The sequence below is a fragment of the Triturus cristatus genome, chromosome 5_1 (genome assembly GCF_964204655.1).
Source record: "Triturus cristatus chromosome 5_1, aTriCri1.1, whole genome shotgun sequence".
NCBI lineage: Eukaryota > Metazoa > Chordata > Amphibia > Caudata > Salamandridae > Triturus > Triturus cristatus.
Genome location: NC_140587.1, coordinates 983,478,745 through 983,498,894, shown reverse-complemented (window position 1 = coordinate 983,498,894; position 20,150 = coordinate 983,478,745). Strand labels below are relative to the sequence as shown.

The 20,150-nt window shown below is 42.6% G+C and overlaps 1 protein-coding gene across 1 annotated transcript in view; it reads right to left on the bottom strand.

Annotated features, from left to right (window-relative positions):
• The window catches only part of ADAMTS16 (ADAM metallopeptidase with thrombospondin type 1 motif 16), a 637,963-nt gene that overhangs the window by 21,713 nt on the left and 596,100 nt on the right, over positions 1 to 20,150 (bottom strand). The window contains exons 19-20 of the mRNA XM_085606087.1: positions 5,876 to 6,077; positions 1,749 to 1,943 (exon numbers count right to left, since the gene is read on the bottom strand). Of these exons, the coding sequence (XP_085462213.1) occupies positions 1,749 to 1,943; positions 5,876 to 6,077 (397 nt within the window). The remainder of the gene's footprint in view (positions 1 to 1,748; positions 1,944 to 5,875; positions 6,078 to 20,150) is intronic.

Here is a 20,150-nt window from a genome sequence, read left to right as displayed (position 1 = left end):
GTGGGCAGTGCAAGAACTGGACTTTGATTTCTTGTATCCTGCTTTCCCGAGGTTCTCCAAGGGCTTGTGTGTGCTTGCCTCCTGTTGGAAGTCTCAGGGCCATCGAAAACTTAATCTTCAGCATCCCTGAAATCCACTTTGGTCATTCTCCCCTGCCAAACGGTGCCAATTCGAGTTCTGGGCCCTTGGAGGTGGTTCTGCTTCTTCAAGACTCGAAAAACTATGCATCGCCCTTCCAGCGCCGTTTCCCTGCTGCAAGCTTGCCGTGCAGTTGAAAAACCAAGGCATCGCCGCGGTGCAGCTGAAAAATCGATGCAGCGCCTGTTCGCGGCCTAAAAAACCACTGCAGCTCAAGTCCAGAGCACTGAGTATCCAACGCCTGAGACCCCCGCCCTGCTTACATGCAAGTCCTTCTGTGCGGCTGGAGGAATTGACACATTTCCTGTGTACAGGAGTGAAAATCGACACAGCACCTGTTTTGCCGCCACATTGATCCGATGAGTTATGTATGTTGGATTGTTGTCGTTTTTATCTGGTTTGGTTTAGATAAAGATTGTTTATTTTTCTAAACTGGCTGATGTCCATTTGTAGTGTTTTTACTGTGTGTTTATGTACAAATGCTTTACACATTGCCTCTGAGAAAAGCCTGACTGCCCATGCCAAGCTAGCAAGGGGGTGAGCAGGGGTTATCTTGGGTGTGTAACTCCCTTACCCTGACTAGAAAGAAGGGTCACTACTTTGACAGGGCGCAACCCACTGCCAACTAGAGACCTCCATTTATAACTCTTTGCCTCTTCACAAGAGATTTATAATAAATCAGAAGGATTTTCCTAGGAGACTGGAACAATAGGTCTGAACCCATCACTACAGCCTGAACTGTAAAGTCCTATTCTTTCAGTAGGCCCCCAACAGAAAACTGGTGTGTGAAGCGGCTTAGAATTTCATTCAGTTTCCTCAGTGTCACCACTATTGTACTCTTTGAGTCCTTTAATTTTAATATTAACTTTGTTTGTGACCTATGTTGGTATTTACATGAAGAGTGATGTTTCCTTGGCACGTCTTTCTAAACTCCCCTATGAAGCTGATACCCGCAACACTTATCATTCCTTTGAGACTGGCATTTTGCCGGGCGGACACGGGAAAGTAAGTACTTATACCTCTATCAACAAATACTTTTGCTGAACAGCAGGAGCTATTTCTGTAGACTTACACTTTGCCTTGCTTTTGTTCCTGCGTTATGCCTTTAGTTTCAAGTTTAGTCTCCCAATAACTAGGTCTTAATTAAAACAAATGCAGAGAGTGTGTTATTACCCACTTCTCCCGTGATCAATGTCCCTCCAAGGCTTACGTTTTGAACCATGGTGCCTTTTTCACGCAATTCAAAGTTATATCTGGCTGTGATATTATAGGGGGCTGCACCAAGGAGGGTGTTAAGTTTGTATTATGACTGTATGAAGGAAGAGTCAAACACAAAATAGTTGCCAGTCTTCTGATTCTTTGAGCACAAACACATATTTGTTCCCAGATGTGGCCACCTTGATCTAATACTGCCTCTACAACACTGAGGGCAAAATCTAAAAACTCCTAGCAATTTATTTTTAACAGTAATTGTTAAAAGTAATGTACTAATATTTATCATCTCCTTTTTCAATCATCAAAAATATAGTAATATGGATTTTTTTTAAAGAGGTTTCCCACATCTAGTAGGTCCATCTAGATTCTTTTTGCGCATGGTTGGAGCTACTCACCTCTGACCAGTTTGACACAAACCACTGCAACTTCTTGTGCTTGTGGCAACGCTTCAGTAAACAGGCTTCTTGAGTGACAGGCTTCTGCTCCCTAGAGCAGGCTGCATCTGACAGGATGTACGCTCGCGGGGAGGGGTTGGTACTCTTGCAGGCGACTGTTCGTTTTTTCCATCCTTTTCCACAGGTGCGCGAGCACTAAAATGAAGGAAACAAGGTTTAATGAGAGCATTATCTTGAAACTCTTGAGAGTATGTATATACGCTGACGGTCTTAGAGAAGATAAAACGCATCACATTTTTGAGTATCTTTGTGAAAACATTTACAAATATCAACATCCACTCTATTGCTTTACCAACATATAAAGGAAAACATGTTTGCTTACAGTTCCACATAAAACCCTCTGACTCCCCACTAGAAGGAATATTTGACATTAGAATTTTCTTTCGTGCTATTGCTATACACTTAATAAATCCACAGCGAAAGTATCTGGGCTGTGCCACTATTGGCAGTGCATCCAAAGAGTGGGACCCTAACCCTGAATAGGTTTCTCTTCTTGAGATAGTTGATTTAAAGAAGGCAGCACAATATCAAACTGTTCGATCTTACCTATCAGCTTTAAGTGCATTTGCCTGCCCTACACCAGATATATCATTGGCCTTTGTGAAACTATCACCCTTTGGTTGGATAACATGTTTTCAAATTAATTCTAAACCAAGGTAAAGCAAGTTTTGTGATGAACAATTTGTGAAATGTGTTTTTCTTTCATATACCTAAATATGAAAGTAGCTGAGAACTCTGCATTCTCCAAAGGCAATAACAAATGCATTATGACCAGCGGCGGCCAGCACAGGTAAACGGAGTGCGTGAGGCAGGGGCGGCGGTGGGGTGGGAGGGGGTAAGCCGAAAGATGACGGAATAGGTATAATTAAGTAAATAAATAATACCTATTGAGTCGTCTGTCGGCTTCCCCCATCCAGCGCCCTGCCGCGCCCTGCCCCACCCACCGCACTTACCTGTGCCAGCCGCCGTTGAATTTGACAGTGGTATTTCTCATAATCCATTTTTGATATGACCACAGAAACCACCATTTTCTATCTCTCAGTTGCTTGCACATAGGTTCTTTGTCTGCACACCTGCCAAAAAAATTGTTACAGTGAAGTGAAGGCAGAACATAGTGAATCTTCTGGTTAGGTTTGCTATGAAACATAGCTTCCATGATCTTAGCCTTGCTTTCGAAATTGGGGCTAAGAATGAAAAATGATAGCACTTATACAAGGGCAGCAATGAGTTGCATGTGTGGACTACACAGGCATTATAGAATGGAATGCACATAGTGTCATTACCAATGGTTCAGATGAATTGAAGCACTTCCATCCATCTGTTTTTTCAATTTTAAATAGGCCCTCTAAATTGTACAGGTTTGCCAAAATTGGGTTCAGTGCTTGCTCTGTCAACGGATTCCAACTGCACCTTTTTAATGAGGACTCACAATACTGACAGTGATCTGGAGTTGCCTGCGTTCCCTTTTAGAGTGGACATGGCATGGAGGTCCGGGCTGGCCGGCCCTTCTGGAATATGTGTTGCAGAATCAATAGGAGGGAATGTGCCCTGAAGAAATGCTAGTGGTTCAGATTAATTCAAGCAGGTCTTCAAGATCTCAGGTCTAGAATCAAAATACTTTTTTACTTCCAGTCAACTATAGTAACTGCATGAAAGTCCACAACTCAGTTGACTATATTTCCATTTCACATTTAAAAAACAAATACATCTGTGAGTCATGGGTGCATGAATAGCACCAGAACACCATGATTTTGGAACAGATCCACAGAGGACACATTTAAAAAAAATGATGATAAAGGCTAACAATGGCCAACCACATTTTTGAAATCATACTGAAGGGAGAGAAGCTCATAATGAATTAAAAATATGTTAGAACCACCTTCACACCAACAATGAAGCAGGATGGGTTGATCCACCATGTAAAAAATAATCTGCAGGTAAACCATGAAGAAACAGCCTGTTTAAGTAACCTTCATCTACCAACAAATATATCCCTCTGTCTCATGAAGGTGACAGAGGCCAGACAGGTAAAGAAATGGCACATTTGCTTTGTGAGATTATGGTCCTCTGAGGTCAGCATTCTTTTATCTATAATGGTGTACATCATACATCTACAGAATGCCATCAGAGAGCCCATAGTTACCAAGTTATGCTGATTTCTACAATGTTTCGTGAACAGCTGTGCGGCAAACATAACAGTACATATATTAGGCACAACTAGAGATTTGCAGTGAAAGTATCTAAAGAAGTACACTATTGGGTCATTTTTGTAGCAAACTTTGAGGTAAAGGGACATGCTGAGACACCTGAATAGGCATTCTGCGGCATCAAAAATAGGATTATGGGGGCATACATCTCGATTGAGAGAGAGAGAGAGTATAAGACCCAATCCAGAAGCCGCGAATGGTCTATAAGTACTGGTAAAAGCTTCTGCATCTCTCTGAAGTTCAATATTTGTATGTGGTGTTAAAGTTACACCCCAGCACTTCAAGCTCCAAGAATCGGAATAGTTGCTCTGCATATCCAAAATCACTAATCCGAACTTGAATGTTAACAAATCTTTCAATTTTCATGGTTGCATTGGCTCACAGTAAGTCTAAGTAAAATTATTTAACCATGTCAATATTACATTTTCTTATGTGTACTTGTTTGTTGTGTGCATTTCTGTCACCCTTTATCAAAAGTACCCAGATATGCGGCTGACTGAAATTTTCCATTAACAAAATGCTGTGGCATGTTTGCGGAGGAGGCTTCTTGATATTTTAATTTCCATAAAATGTTAGTAATTGTTTACTGTGCATATTGGGGTACATCATCATAATTTAAAATTTTATTTAGCTATATTGAGTCATTTATTTAAAGATAGGGGATTTTAAAAGGTGCAAAGGAGCTGCTTTAGAGTGCTACCAAGGGAGGACAGATGGTATAAGAGACAGCAGGCAGTTGGGAAAGTAGGAGGCCATGTCCCTGTCAGAACTCGGTTCAGAGGGCTATGGGGCAAGCAGGAGTTACTGGCCCAACCGTGGCAGATGAGGCATTTGTGCTCCTGATGTCCTGGGGTACTATAGATCCTGTTCAACTGGGCTAAGCACCTCTTCAGCATCTGACTGGTTGTCCGGAGACATTCCCTGACCTGGCCTATTGTCTCTTTGAAAATATATATAAAGAATTCTCACTCTTTGACATGTCCTCCCACTGTCACCCGTAATCCACCAGGACTTCAAGCTCCCTCTCGCTTAGTCCTGACATCTCCTGTTCTCTTTCCCCCATTTTCTCTCATCAGTACTGGTCGTACTCTGAAGATCCGCTCCCCACAATAAACTATTGCTTTGTCATGTGAGTTGCTAGAGTTTTTTCAAAGACCACTCGATCCCCCTTCCTCCTCATGGAACACTTTTCCTTTTCTTCTGCTTCACCTACTACGTGCCTTAAGGCAACATTACGATGACATAAAGTGCTACGTACGTTTCAACATAACACTGCATAATGTATCTTTCAGCGAAATTATAGCTTAAATAACAACAAATCACAAAATTAAAAACCACTCGTCTGAAATTTTTTTTTCTTTAAAAGATGTTTTCAAAAACATGACTAAGAACAGCACTAAGCAATCAATCAATCAAATCACTTTATTCGATTAATAAAATATCAATCAGAAAAGGTTGGGTTTGTTTTAAATATTTTAAACAGACGTCGGACACGCGAATTTTGGATGAAGGGGTCAGAAATCTACCAAATTCATTTTTAAAAAGTGTCAATAGAACATTCTTATGCATTTTAGACCAATAATCATTCAGACTGCGCAAAAATGCACAGAAAAAAGGCCCTGATATTTAGAGTTAATGGGTGATAGAAAACCCTCTTTCTGGGTGAAATGTGAAATCTGGAGACTACACAGGAGAACCTTTCACCACGAAATTACCCCCATAGTGAAAAAAGTTCCAAAGGTGAATACAGGATCCATTTTCTGGAGTATTTTCTACTGCCACCATGCTCTAAATCAGGCCACACATCAGCTCACCTATGTGTTGCTTCTCAGGTTGAGTGCAGATGCTACTGGAACCTACCTCCGACCAAGGGCCGATGCTCCACGCGGGTGGGCAGCTCTGGACATTGCACGTCTGTCGGGTATCCGGGGCATCCAGGAGGCACATGTGCTTGGCCACTCTCTCGAGCTTGTAGCGGTTCTTTTGGATACAGTTCACCTCGCGCAGCTGCTCGCCTGTCCCGCAGGTCTTGCTGCACGCGCTCCAGTTTCCCACCTGCCAACTAGAGGCAAAGAAAATAAATTTCAAGAAAACCTTCAAGTGACAAATCTCCGTATTCATCCTATAAGTTGTAAAATTTAATGGCGTGAGAAATTGCACTACCGGCAAGAAAGGTAACTCCACAGTTTTGAAAATAATGGCCACATGTATGAAATAAGTATTTTGCGATTACTAACTAGCGATTTTTACCGAATTGCTATTTGATAATCGCAAAATGCTATGTATGTAGGAATCACCAAAGATTTTGCAATTCCTTAATATTGCCTAATAGCGATTTGGTAAATAGCGAATTGCTATTAGGTACTATTACTCCATTTGTTCCTATAGGCTAAAAGGCCCATAGGTGTGAATGGCATTGCATTAGCTAATTTGCGATTACTTAATTGGTAATCACAAATCAGCTAATGCAAAGCCAAGGATGCCCGAAGGCATAAGGCCCTCCTGAAGCACCCCAAAAAAATAAAGTGTGCACATGAAAAGCACACACATGCCCTAGGGGCATGTGTGCACTACATGGCCCTTTGAAAAACTCAATTTTGTGCATTTTTCAAAGTTTGCACATGGTTACCATCAACTTGAAATTGATGGTAATAGCATTTCCTTACAGCACAGTTTTCATTTAGGAAAAACTTCTTACATGTGCATTGGGGATTCGCAAATTGCAATTCTCTATTTGCATTCTCAATTTAGGTAATTGCTAAAGATTGCGATTATCTAAATTGTGAATCTCAAGGCCTCTCATGGATTCACAAAGGCCATTTTGCATTCCCAAATATGTGAATTTAGCGATTCGCACCGTTTGCGAATTCAAAATACTTTGATACATGTGTCCCAACGTGCCACTGTCAGTGTTATCCTGAGACTCCCTACAAAATGGGGATTTACCGGGTGTATCATATTTTCCATTTTTTCCCCACCAATTTTGCCTGGTTTAAGCCGCTGGTTTACTGAGTTTCTTCGCAGTCCTTGGTAGCAGAAGTTACCAGGCCCTCCAGAAATTAGGAGCAACTCATCATAGGGCTTTGTGACTGCTCGGTGCTACGATCATTTGGTTTACTTGATATGACATCATATTGGTTATCTACATTGTCACTGTTTCCGGGAACGCCTTATCACAGTGACACCTTTATTACGGAACTGTAGAAACACCAAAGCAAACGACAACCACACCACCTACAACGACGCCATGACGGACTACCACAACCAGATCAGAGCCACCAAGAGGAACTTCATCCACAACAAAATCCTGGACAACTCCACCAACTCCAATTAACTTTTCAGTGTCATTCAAGAATTCACCAACCCACGCAGCGAAGCCACAAACATCACCCCATCCCAAGACCTCTGTGACAAGCTTGGAACCTGTTTCCACCTCAAGATCAAAAACCTCTACGACAACTTCATCGACCATCCACTAGGTGCCACAGACGGCCCTGCCCCCTAGAAACACCAGCCAGCCCACCATGTCCAACTGGACACCGATCACGGCCGAAGACACCTCCTCGAACATGAAAAACATCCACTCAGGGGCCCCCACCGACCCTTGCCCCCTCACATCTACCACAGAGCTGCAGCTGCCATCGCCTCCGAACTACAACACACCATCAACACCACCTTCAAAACAGGATCCTTCCAGACGACTGGAAGCGCGCAGAAGTCATACCTCTGCTCAAGAAGCCCACAGCTGACCCCACTGACCTCAAGTACTATCGGCCCATCTTGCAGCCAAAATTGCAGAGAAAATACTCAACAGCAAACTGACACGATTCATTGAAGAGAACGCCGTCCTTGACCCATCCCAATCCGGATTCCGAAGCAACCACAGCACAGAGACCGCCCTACTCGCCGCCACAGATGACATCCGCACCCTCCTGGACCAAGGCCACTCCGCAGCCCTTATCCTACTCGACCAATCAGCGGCCTTCGACACCGTCTCCCACCGCACACTAGTCGCCAGATTACACGACGCAGGCATACAAGGAACAGCCCTGGACTGGATCCGATCATTCCTCACCGGAAGAAGCCAAAACATCAGACTCCTAATCTTCCTCTCCAACCCCACGAAAATCACCTGCGGAGTCCCACAGGGTTCATCCCTGAGCCCTACCCTCTTTAACATCTACATGGCCCCCATCGCAGCCATCGTCCGACAACACGGCCTCAACATCGTATCCTATGCCGACGACACCCAGCTCATCCTCTCCCTCACCAAAGACCCCACCACTGCCAAACTCAACTTCCAGAAAGGAATCCAAGACTTCGCAGTCTGGATGGCCAACAGCTGCTGGAAGCTCAACATCGAGAAGACAGAAGTCCTTGGTACCACCCCTTCCGCATGGGACAGCACCTGGTGGCTGACCACCCTCGGAAGCCCACCTACCCCCTCAGACCACGCCAAGAACCTCGGCATCGTACTCGACTCATCACTCACCATGAACCGACAGGTCAATGCCGTCACCTCCAGCTGCTTCAACACCCTCCACATCCTCCGCAAGACCTTCAAGTGGATCCCCCCTGAGTCAAGGAAGACAGTCACCCACGCACTCATCACCAGCAGACTGGACTATGGAAATGCACTCTACGCCGGCATCAATAAGTCCCTACTCCGCAAACTCCAGACAATACAGAACACCGCTGCTAGACTCGTCCTCCGACATGAACACATCAGTCAACACCTACGAAGTCTCCACTGGCTCCACATGGAGAAAAGAGTCACTTTCAAAATCCTCACTCACGCCTACAAATGCCTACACAACAACAGACCCAAATACCTCAACGACAGAATCAACTTCCACGTCCCCGAAAGAAACCTCCGATCTGCCAACCTCGCACTGGCCGAAACCCCGCGCATCCACAGAGCCAGAGCAGGCGGAAGATCCTTCTCTCACATTGCAGCCAAGACCTGGAACGAGCTACCAGCAGACATCAGACGCGCCCCCTCCCTTAACACCTTCAGGAAGACCCTCGAGACCTGGCTCTTCGGCTAAACAGATCTGTGGACCCCCCTCAGCACCTTAAGACCCTCAAGAGTGAGTAGCGTGCTTACAATTCCCTGATTGATTGATTGATTGATTGAACATTCAAAATTAACCGGTCTTCTGTAGCAGGAGTCAAATGGCAGGACACTAGAGAACATGAAGCACAAACAGGTCTAAGTAGAATACTCCAGCTACCTCTTAGTCTTTCATTCTTTTCATATCTCACAGGTTCTTCTTTAATCCGTATGGGTCTCAAATATTGTGGTACGAATATCAAATGGTTACAATGTCATGATCAGTGCACCGAGGCCCAAAATATCAATAACTATGTATAGATTTCCTACACCCATTGCCACATCTATGTAACTTGAAAAAAAAAATATATATATACATATTTATAGATATAGATATATATAGGGAAACGTTTATTGTTCTTTCCATACAAACCATACTTAAGCTACACATACATTAGAAATTCTAAAGTTAAAGTTATAACTTAAATTTAGAATTTACACACCACCTTGTAAATATTGCCTGCATACCTTTGTACACAGTGTTACTTATAACTTTCAGTTTAACTTAACACTCCACCCTCAAATTACTATACGTTGCGTACCTACTTTTTAATGTAACACACCACCATCAAATTAGTATAAGTTGCGCATCTCCGTATACAGTGTTCTTACCTCGCTCTCCATACTACATTAACTATAACTCGCTCCTTCTCAATGTAAGGGTTATGCCGTTTCATATGGCATCACTTATACCATGTCAAGTAATAGCTTTCATACCATAAGGTAACTATAACGTATGCCCAACCGCGGCCCGTGGAGGGAGTTCCGTGGGGCGGTAAGGCGGGGCGGGGGAGGGGCAGGGTGGGGTGTTCTAAAAACCGGAATATGGATAATTACAGGTAAGTAAACAATTAAATAAATAAAACGACTTTCGTAGAGCGTGCTGCATCGATGCAGCGCGCGCTACGAAATTCGTTTTATTTATTTAATTGTTTACTTACCTGTAATTATCCATATTCCGGTTTTTAGAACCCCCACCCTGCCCCTCCCCCGCCCCGCCTTCCCACTCCACGGAACTCCCTCCACGGGCCGCGGCTGCGTATGCCCCTGCCATGCACAGTATTCTCATCAATAATTTCATTGCACGTATTGCAGTCTTATCAATTATGTCATAGAAAATGACATGAGTGATATCATTTTGGGGGTAATTAGCAGTGTAATGCAAGGGCACGAGTAATACTTGCCTTAGGACTCAAGTTATAGATACCTGAGAAAACTATAGCTGTTGAAGTTCTATGGTTTTTAGTGTTTAAAATGTTACGTTGTTACTGAACATTTCACCTAACTTTAGCATTACTTTTGGTTTTTCAGGGAATTTCTAGTTAAAAAAAAAATGTAAAGTAATATTTTATTTTATGGGGCCAACCCCTTGAGTGCAGCCAACCCCAGGCTGCGCACGGCCATTGGTCATACACTGTCAGGAGTTGGCCGTAAGGCCTGGCCTGTGTTCAGGTCCTGCAGCCAGCTCCCCGCATGCAACAAACCCCATGCTGCGCACAGCCTTCGTCCTACGCTCAAGTCTTGTGCCCAACCCCCCAGAGCCAAACACAATTAAAAAGGGGATGGGGCATGTGGCCCCCCCTCCTAAGCCTTATTAGGCCCTGGGGACCCCATCACTCAAGGCCTTTTTTTTAAAGGCCAGGGGGCTGCGTGGCTATTCCCAGAGTCTTATTAAGCCCCAGGGGCCCCATCCCCCAGGGCTCCATGTATTTCAATGGGGAAAGAAACCAGGTGACCCCCTCCATGAGCTTTATCAGGTCCTGGGGACCCCATCTCCCAGTATCTCTTTTAAAGGTTGAGATAGTGGCCACCTCCACCCCCTCCCCAAGCATGCTATAGCCTCAGGGTGCACAGTGCCTCAATGTGGCTGCCCTGGGGCCCACCTATGGCACCCACCATACACACATTGGGGGCCGCGGGAGGTGCCCCAGGGCACCTGTGGCCAAAGCAGGCTCCCCGCATGATGCAGGAGCTGACACTGCTCCTGCCCACAGGAAGCTGCTATTTTTACTGCTCCCTCCAGGCGGGAGCAATATCTTGATCTGTTTCCCCACTACCCACTGGGAGCAGACTTTGAGATTGTTCTCGTTTGTCAGTAGTTTTAAAAATGCTCACACCAGGTGGGAGCAAACACTTCATTTTTTTTTTAAATCTGCGGATTCACAGATCCTCCACAAATTTGCGTCAACATAGAAAAAAATTTAAAACTTTTTGGGCCCCAGCCAGGGTCCCCCTGGGAAGCAACCACAAGCCCTAGAGGGTCAGGCAATCCCTACTGTGCCTTCTTATATATTTTTAAAGCTTTTGTAGGAGCCAGGACTGAGTCTCAAGTCCTAAGATGGCTGCCACCACTTCCTGGTGGAGTTGGTGGTAGCCAATCAAATCTCAGTTTGAGATCTGTCAGTTCCATGGATCATCCGCAGCATGAGATATACAATTTTTTTAACCTTAATTTCTCCAAAGCTATTGAACGGATTTATAGCAAAAATACAAAAGCACTCTATTTAGACTAAGATCTAGCTTTCTGACAAATTTGGTGTAAATCAGTTCAGCTGTTTGGTCTGTAGCAGTGTCTAAAGTTCCTTTGGAAAAATGAATGAGGAAAATGTGTTTTGTGTCACCCCTTTTTCTCAACCCCCGTTTGACAGATCAACCCGAACTTTTCAGTGTACTAACTAGTCAAAAAGCAGCACTTGTGTGGTAAGTTTTGCGATGATTCGCTAAACAGGGCCAAAGTTATCAGCAAAACAAAAAAGCAATTTCCTATGGAAACACAATCCTAACTATAACTACGCAATGGTGACTGGCACTGGTTAGTATATGTATATCATTAATGTCACTGACTATGTCATGAGTGATGTATTATGTGAGATAATAAGCAGCGCATTGCAGTGGGCATAAGTTACAGTTAGCTCAAGTGATTATAACTGCTGAATATATATGGTTTTGTGCATGTGAAATCGGGGCTTAACTATACCGTCCCTGTAACCTTTGGTTCCTGTAACCTTTGTTTTTTTCAGTGAAAAAAATAATATATATATAAATATATATATATATATATATACATATTTATTTAAAAGGGATCCCTGTTCAGTGTAGTGAAAACAAAAAAACTTGCACTCCACACTCTATTTATAGTCCAAGTTTATTTATTTGGCTACACGTTTCGACCACACAGGGTCTTCATCACAGCCAGACACAAATTCAGTGTGCCCTATCACCCTTAAAAGGAAAAGTAAAACAGTAAACATAAAAGACATATTTTGCAACATGATGGTCTCAGTTGAATTGCCCGATTGTTTGTATATCACTTATTATACATTGAGCATTGTTTTAAGATATACAAAATAAATAATGTGAATAAAGAAAACAGGTTACAGGATAAAAATCAAATTTAGACAAATCCAACATTTTGCTTTTTTGCATCTCATATGCATATGATATTTGAAAATTCCGCCCTTTATCAATATCAAATTGTTACACATCATAATTGCCCCCAGAAATTATACTCAAATCAATGGTTGCAGAGTTTCCTACTGTGTGCACTTGTGTGTGATTCTTGTTGGTATAACATGCATTCATACATGAGAAAAAGCCTTGAGGTTAGTCTCCAAAGTTTTAATAAGTACCCAGAGATGCCGAGTGGCCTTACATAGACCTTGCTGTCCATTGGCATTAGAAGCAGCCTCTCCTTTTTTCTAGCAACCAGTGAAATCTCGAAAATCGTAATTTATTAGCTCATTGATTAGGACAATCAGGGTCCTGGGATCATATAAGTAACAGCTCCCACCAATCACTTGAATTCACTCACATAACTGTAGCGCCTTAGGAAAACCCTACTTAAGCCATCATTAGAAGTGAGCCCTTAATCGCTTTCCTAGCAGAAACTCCCATTGTGCCCAATCAGGATTACACATTGGGTGAAAAAAATGTGCCTGTTGATTTACAGCAGATAAAACGTGTTGCAAATCACAGATTCAAATTGTTCTCAATTCTGATTTGGGCATTTTCAGGCTGAAGGAAATCATGCACAAAGTTCAAGCAATTCCCCACTCCACAGAGCACAACTCTCCATCAGCTCCAAATTGTGCACCTGTTATTCTCGTAATTTGTGGATGCAATAATTGTAAGCTGTGAATTGTGTAGCTATGGTATGTAGCCCTATTGTAAGCAGTTGTCCAGTGACAAAAATACACATTTTATAGAGCACATTTTACTAGGTCACAATACTTGTGTTAGGTCCTCTGTGCCTGATTCATAAAGGTAAACTCACACTTTTGTGTAAGGTTCCTATTTTTTGGGGTATTCACCAACTATGAGTTTACTTTTACTAGTAGTGATTTTACAACCGTGAGGACTCCGTACATGAAAAGATAGGCCTGCCTAGTAAAATTAAGCTATAACTTTGTAAAACAAAACTACAATTGCAAATTTACACAAAAGTGTAAGTTTAGCTTTGTGAATTAGCCTCTCTGTTCCTATATTTTCTTCTGCATTTCCTAAATAAAGTCACATTTCCTCTTGTAAAGGTTAACTCGGGAATCCATTTAATAATGTTAAACTAGCTAGCCCTGTGTTTAAGACAGTAAAGGTGTTATATAAACCTATGTATTCTACTTCAACTACATTAGCTTACCATCAATCAGAGTCTTATGCCCTAAATTCTCCTGTATGATGTTGTGCCAATACATGAGGTCGCTGCACCAATGAGTCACGGACATCATCCAGCAGTCGGTCCAGGACAAAAATACCAGGAAGACCAGAGAGAGGATCGTTGGATCTTCATTATTCTAGTTATCCATTTGTCTGTAGGTTACCACTCCAGCATCGGGGAGTTGACAAACAGATTGTCCACCTTGTTTATAGATAAGAGTTTTAAGATTCAAGAAAAAATTGAACCTTCTTCTGAATAATCCAGGTAGCCATACTCACAGTGCTAACAAGGCTAGGTCGCTCTTGCTCACAAAGTTCAAGGAAATCGCTCTAGATGACCTTACAACCACATTGTATTAAATAGAAGGTTTCTGATGCCTTCTTGATCCCTGCTGAGTCAAAATGCAGAAGATATTTGTCTAAGAGCTATGAGTTAACACATTGGAGATCTTCATTTGGTCTTCAGAAGACAGAATTGGCCTAGATTCGCTTAATTATGCATAATGGACTCTGTTATAAAAAGTAAACGCATCCATCTTTAGATTGCCATGTGAGCTTCCAACAGATCTCATGTTTGTTAATGTTAAAATGACCAATGGCGACTTGGTAAATAGTCCATTAAAGCCATATATGGAGGTTTTTAATCTACTTGAGTCTCCGGGTGCAAGATAAAGGGCTGGCAACAGCCGTACAGCAACAGAATATTGTGCCTGCTTTAACAACTACATTAAGAGCATGTGGTGCCATATAATGCAAAAAGGTGCGCAATTCCATTATGCATTGTGGTGCAATCTTAATGGGTTCACACAGTGCAGACCAGGCTGGTACAGAGGATTTTTTAAGAAATACTGTCTCCATCAATGAAAGACGGTGTGCACTTTCAAACTACCATGCCATCATTCTCTGCAAGTGGATTGGCCTGATTCTGGAGGCTGAGCATGGACCGCTCCCTCCAGTTGATGCAGTGTTTGGCAATGACCCCCTGTGCCATGATAGCTGGACAATCCCTGAGGCCAATATACTCCTTTCCATAAGCTGCCTGTGCATGCTTCCAGGCTGTCCCCATTAGCTCGCCTCCCAAGAGCCTGCGGCCATTGAGCTTGCATCAGTAAAACAGTGCCGGTGCAAAGGCACAGGCATTGCCTCATTAGCATTGCGCAGCATAAAACATGCACCGGCACATTCAGTATTACTCAAGGGGCTTCACAAGCATGAGCAGCTCATTCTTTGATGTCGAAGTTCTATGAGGGCATTTTCGAATTTGTCCTCTGGAACTGTTGAAAGAAAGTTTAGGAGGAGCTAGGAACACATTAACTCTTTTCTAGAACACAACAGATTTAATAATATAACACTTATCCAAAATAGCCTCCTTACAGCAAATTGGATGTATGCTAATGACAATCAGCAGGTGGTGTAGCTGGAGAGAGAGGGAGATTATAGCATCCCTGGTTGTCTGAATGTCCCCTCTGCCTTTATTAGTCCCATTAAGCTGACACTGGATGGCTAGGAAATAGAGTTTCTCTTTATTTTGAGTATTCTGCCTGGCCCCAGCCATTCCAATCTCCCAATACGAGAGCTTCTCCATGGTTTACCTTGGACGCAAAAAAATAATTAGGAGTGTGATTTGACCGTGACCATTAATATAGAGGATATATGAAACAAGTGGTTCTGTTGGAAAGTAACAATTACTTTGCTTGGTGCATATAATACAGTTCGAAATCTCAGTTTTCAAAAGCATATAACAAAGTTTCTATTCAAAGTTGGTTAGCGACTGATTTTTCACCATGGGAGAGAAAAGGAAACACACCACATAGGCAAGGCAATTTGTCAAAAGTAAAGTTATTTACTAACACATTGCTAACAACAAACAATGAATATGGCTGTCAACAAAACATTAAATTTACGGCGCAATAGTGATGACTATAGTGCAAGATAGGTGACTTGTGGTCATATGTGAAGTCAACAGTGCTATACAAGCATAACCAACATGAGTGACACATAAATAGTGTATTTACAAGTTTGATTTCTTCCTGTCCATTTGTTTAGACATGAATCCAAGACCCAGGTATTATTTTACATTCGGCAAAGGAGGCTGCATGGACTAGGGTGACAATAACGTTGACGTTTCGACCCTTGGGATAATAATCCGCGTTTGCAGACCACAATAGAATCACAGGCATCAATACCTTGCAGGTTTCCATCCCTTCCCTTCTCACAGTCCTGAAGAAGACCCAACTCTGACGCATAATAAGCTGCGCTATTCCCAAGGGTCAAAACGTCAACGTTATTGTCACCCTAGTCAATGCAGCCTCCTTGCCCCGTAAGTAAAATAATACCTGGTTCTTGGATTCATGTATAAACAAATGGACAGGAAGAAATCAAACTCGTAAATACACTATTTATGTGTCACTCATGTTGGTTATGCTTGTATGCAACAAACAACAATGTCTCAACTGGAAAAACTTTTAAAGCAGGACAATGGAAACAGTGATATAAATCACAATAGGGACGGGGAACAAAGGAGGGGAGACTACAAGGAGAAAGGTAGGGTGAAAGAAATAAACTATAATTTTTTGTAAGTAGTTAAGTAGCACTACAGTACACATAAATATACAATGACCATAACACACAAAGTGAGCACTGGGCGCGCTAGTGAAAGTGGGCAGAGCAGTGACACAGAGGTGTGGAGAACAGCGTGAACGACGACAATCAGTAAGGATAAGGCGGTCAAAATTACAAAAATATATATAGTGTTTATGTACAGAATTTCAGACAAATAAATTGACCACAACAGCGCCCAAGTTCTAGGCTGGGTAGTCGACGGCGTTTCAACCTGAATGATTGCAGGTCATCATCAGAACAATGGTCATTAGTTTGAGAGTAGTGCTCTAACTAGGAGGGTCCTTTAGTCAGGATCTGAGCCAACCGGGAGCAGCCACAAAACAACAATGAGGCGTCAGGGATCCACGTATGTGCCAATTCAATACGGTCCTGTAACGTGGTAGTCAGGGTATGGAAATCCGGAGGGAGCCGTGTGTGTATATCCAGAGGCAGCCCGGTTAGTGGGGGTGGTGACGGATTACTCGTCCCCGACCTGGCTGAACCCCGGAGGTTTCCACTGTGAGGTTCGGGTTATATTGTGACTGGAGACAGGTGCGCGGCTTCCTGTGTCCCTGTATCGGGAAGCATGATCTAACAATGGCGGCCGTACGCGCATGTTCAGTTTTGAATGAAGGCTGTATGGATGTATGGTTAATCAACTACCCCAGGTATTAATGTGGATGAATGCTATGTGAGCTTTTCTTTGTCACAGACCGCATCACGTATTACTGAAACAGTGCATGTATTGTGTTCAGTACTTCACCACGACTAAGGTTTGTTGTTATATATGTTTTTTCTCAATATTTTCTTTTACAGGCTTGAACTTAGAAGCCATCTAATTGTGGAGAGTGACACTAATCACGCCCAAACAGTGTTATTCTCTTGCCACCAGTTGGTAAGAATGGAGCCCCCCCCTATATATTTAGGTCCTGATGAATGCCCTGGACCCACCTGGGCCAACACGGTGGGAACATGTCGACCTCTCACATAACGGTTAGGGGATATTAACTTCCCCACATACCGTCTTCTGATTTAAATATCATATAGTTACCTTCCACATTAAATAACACAGCTATGATAACTATAATGATTTTTAACCACACTCACTTGTTCACGGGCCCCCACTTAGTTTAGAAGTGCATCCCTGTAGTCAGGTGTATGCCCGCCCTCTATCAAACCAAGGTTTTAGAGGGCGAGGACTAGTCAATGATGAAGCATGACACCAGGTGGTGTGTGAGACCAGTCCGTTACATTTTGTGAGATGTCTCCACTCACAGTATAACCCGAACCTGACAGTGGTCACCACTTTAGGAGCAGCTTTTCGTGGTTAACATTTATTGTTGGAGGCTGCTAGCTCCTAGAACCCCGCGCCTCTTGTTCCCTTCTCCACACATTGTGGAGCTCACGTGTTCTTTGATGAACAGGTATTACCTGCGGGATTCCCCTTTGTGATTATTTTTTGTGACTCACCCTCTCAACCCGAAGAGTAGTTAGTACCAGGTATGTTAATGTATGATTAGATTAATTATCAAACCCTCCACTAAATTCCTGCAGTTATAAGTCAGTAGGACAGAAGTTAGGAACACCCTACTAAATAGTTTAACTGCGTACAACTTTGTGAGAAGCTCTATCAATTTGTGAGTAATTATGTTTATCCATTCTTTCAAATTTCTGCTAATATATCACCAGCAACGTCATAGAGACATTATACAGCGTAAGATGTCGAACTCATATCAACCTGATTAAGTGCGACAAATAAGTTAAAATAATAGACATTATCTTTATGTAATTGCGGAATTTCAAAGCAAAGTTTCATCACCAAGATGCATTATTCGTACATATAACTGCGTGCTCTAGATATGCAGCAGATGTCAACGGTGCCTGGCATTTTACATATGCGTATGTCTTGTTGCATATAGTCCTGAATAACGTTCTCAATATGGGAGGAAAGGCACTCTTCGCTTTTGAATTGGCAATAGCGCCCCAATAACTCCTACTGTGAATGCCAATGTTGGATATATGTCGCTTTCATCATGAATTGTCCATATGTAGCCCAGAAATTCAGATAAATGGGGCACCTACGTGATACCCTCACCAGTTTTGCAAAGTCCGTCAAAGACAAAGGTGGCTGACCCCATTTTACCTCAACTTTCATTGGGTCGAGTAAGCACATTCCCTGTGGAATTGCCATTCTCTTCATTGCACTATTTGTGGAAATACACGCTTCCACGCGTTAGGATGACTAATGCCAACAACAACAGGAAGTGAATCTCTGAGACGCCTTCTTCCTGTCAAAATGTTGCTTTAAAAATGCGCATCAGGTGCCAACTTCCAATCAGCTGAACATTACACTTCCTGCGACATTAGACATCAGGCACTTCTTTCTGTTCAGTCGTGGGATTTCCGACAGATAAAAATAACTGTCTTTTAAAGATGACTATTTAGCAATCTCTGTACCTTGCAAAACAGTCTCTGTATTCACTCTGAGTGTGTTTTCACTGCTTTGCCACAACTAACTTAACATTGTTGTTGTGTGTACCTTTTGACATTCAGCTTGTGGGTAGTTTATCAAGTGCACTCCAGCAGATTTACAAATATCAAAACGATGAAGGAAAATTACCCACAGGCAACATTATGTGCAAATGCGTATTCTTAGCAATGGATCAACATAATCCAATCAGCACAGGGCATCAGGCTGTGCTTCTGTTTGTCACGCCTGCATTCAACACGAGAACATGGGGATGTATGTGAAGGGGCGGCCTGGAGCAGATCCAGGCCGCAACACAACTGAGTCCACACAGGAAGACAAGAATGAATGCAGCTGATCAGCAACTCCATGTTTGAAAAACGAGGAAAAATCAGAGCTGAAATAAGTGAGTGAATTAAGAGCAGAGGTGACTTTGTAACATACCCCCGAGAACCCGTTATGTTCATAAAAAGGATTGTATGAATCTTCCTGCTCTAAATAATATCTAGGGAGACGCCTCGGTGGAAGTCAAACTGAGACATTTGGGCAGGAGCGGCCCGTGCAGGTAAGAGCAGTGGGGTGGGGTGGGGTGGGGGGATGAGTTTCCCTTTTCGTCATCTGTTGAGTCTTTCTCACAGCTCTTATCTGCACGAGCCACTCCTGCATTTGGGGCACAAGGAGCACCTTGAGGTAATATGACCAAATGACTTTTCTCTTTAATCTTGTCTTTTTCCCACCAACAGCATTTCGCTGCATTTATAAAAAGCAATATCATTGGAATTTTTTTCTTATGCTTTAAGAAAAATCATTTAAAGATGGCCATTATGTATGCACATGCATGGGATGTGGCTAACTTGGTATGATTTTTATTTTGCTTTAAGAAAAATCATTCAGAGATGGCAGTTGTATCAGTGTGGGCATTCACAATGGCCATTTTTGAATGATTTATGATAAAAACAAAAGAAAAATCATAGTAAGTTCTGCAGCATACATGTGTGGTGGCCATATTGGAATGATTATTTTTTCCATTAACTAAACGCATTCTACATTGGCTGCCATGCATGTGCAAGCATGTGCAGTAGGCATTTTGGAAAGATTTTAATTAAAAATGAAAACCAGTCATGCATGATGGCCATCTTAGTATGATTGTTCTTTTACTTTAAAATATAAAACAATTCGACGATGACCTCTGCACATGCATATGCACCCACAACAGCTATTTTGGAAAAAAAAGCCTTTGGCAAAGCAATTAGATTTGCAACTCATCGTCACCATGAAGACATGTTGGTTTTGCCAATGAT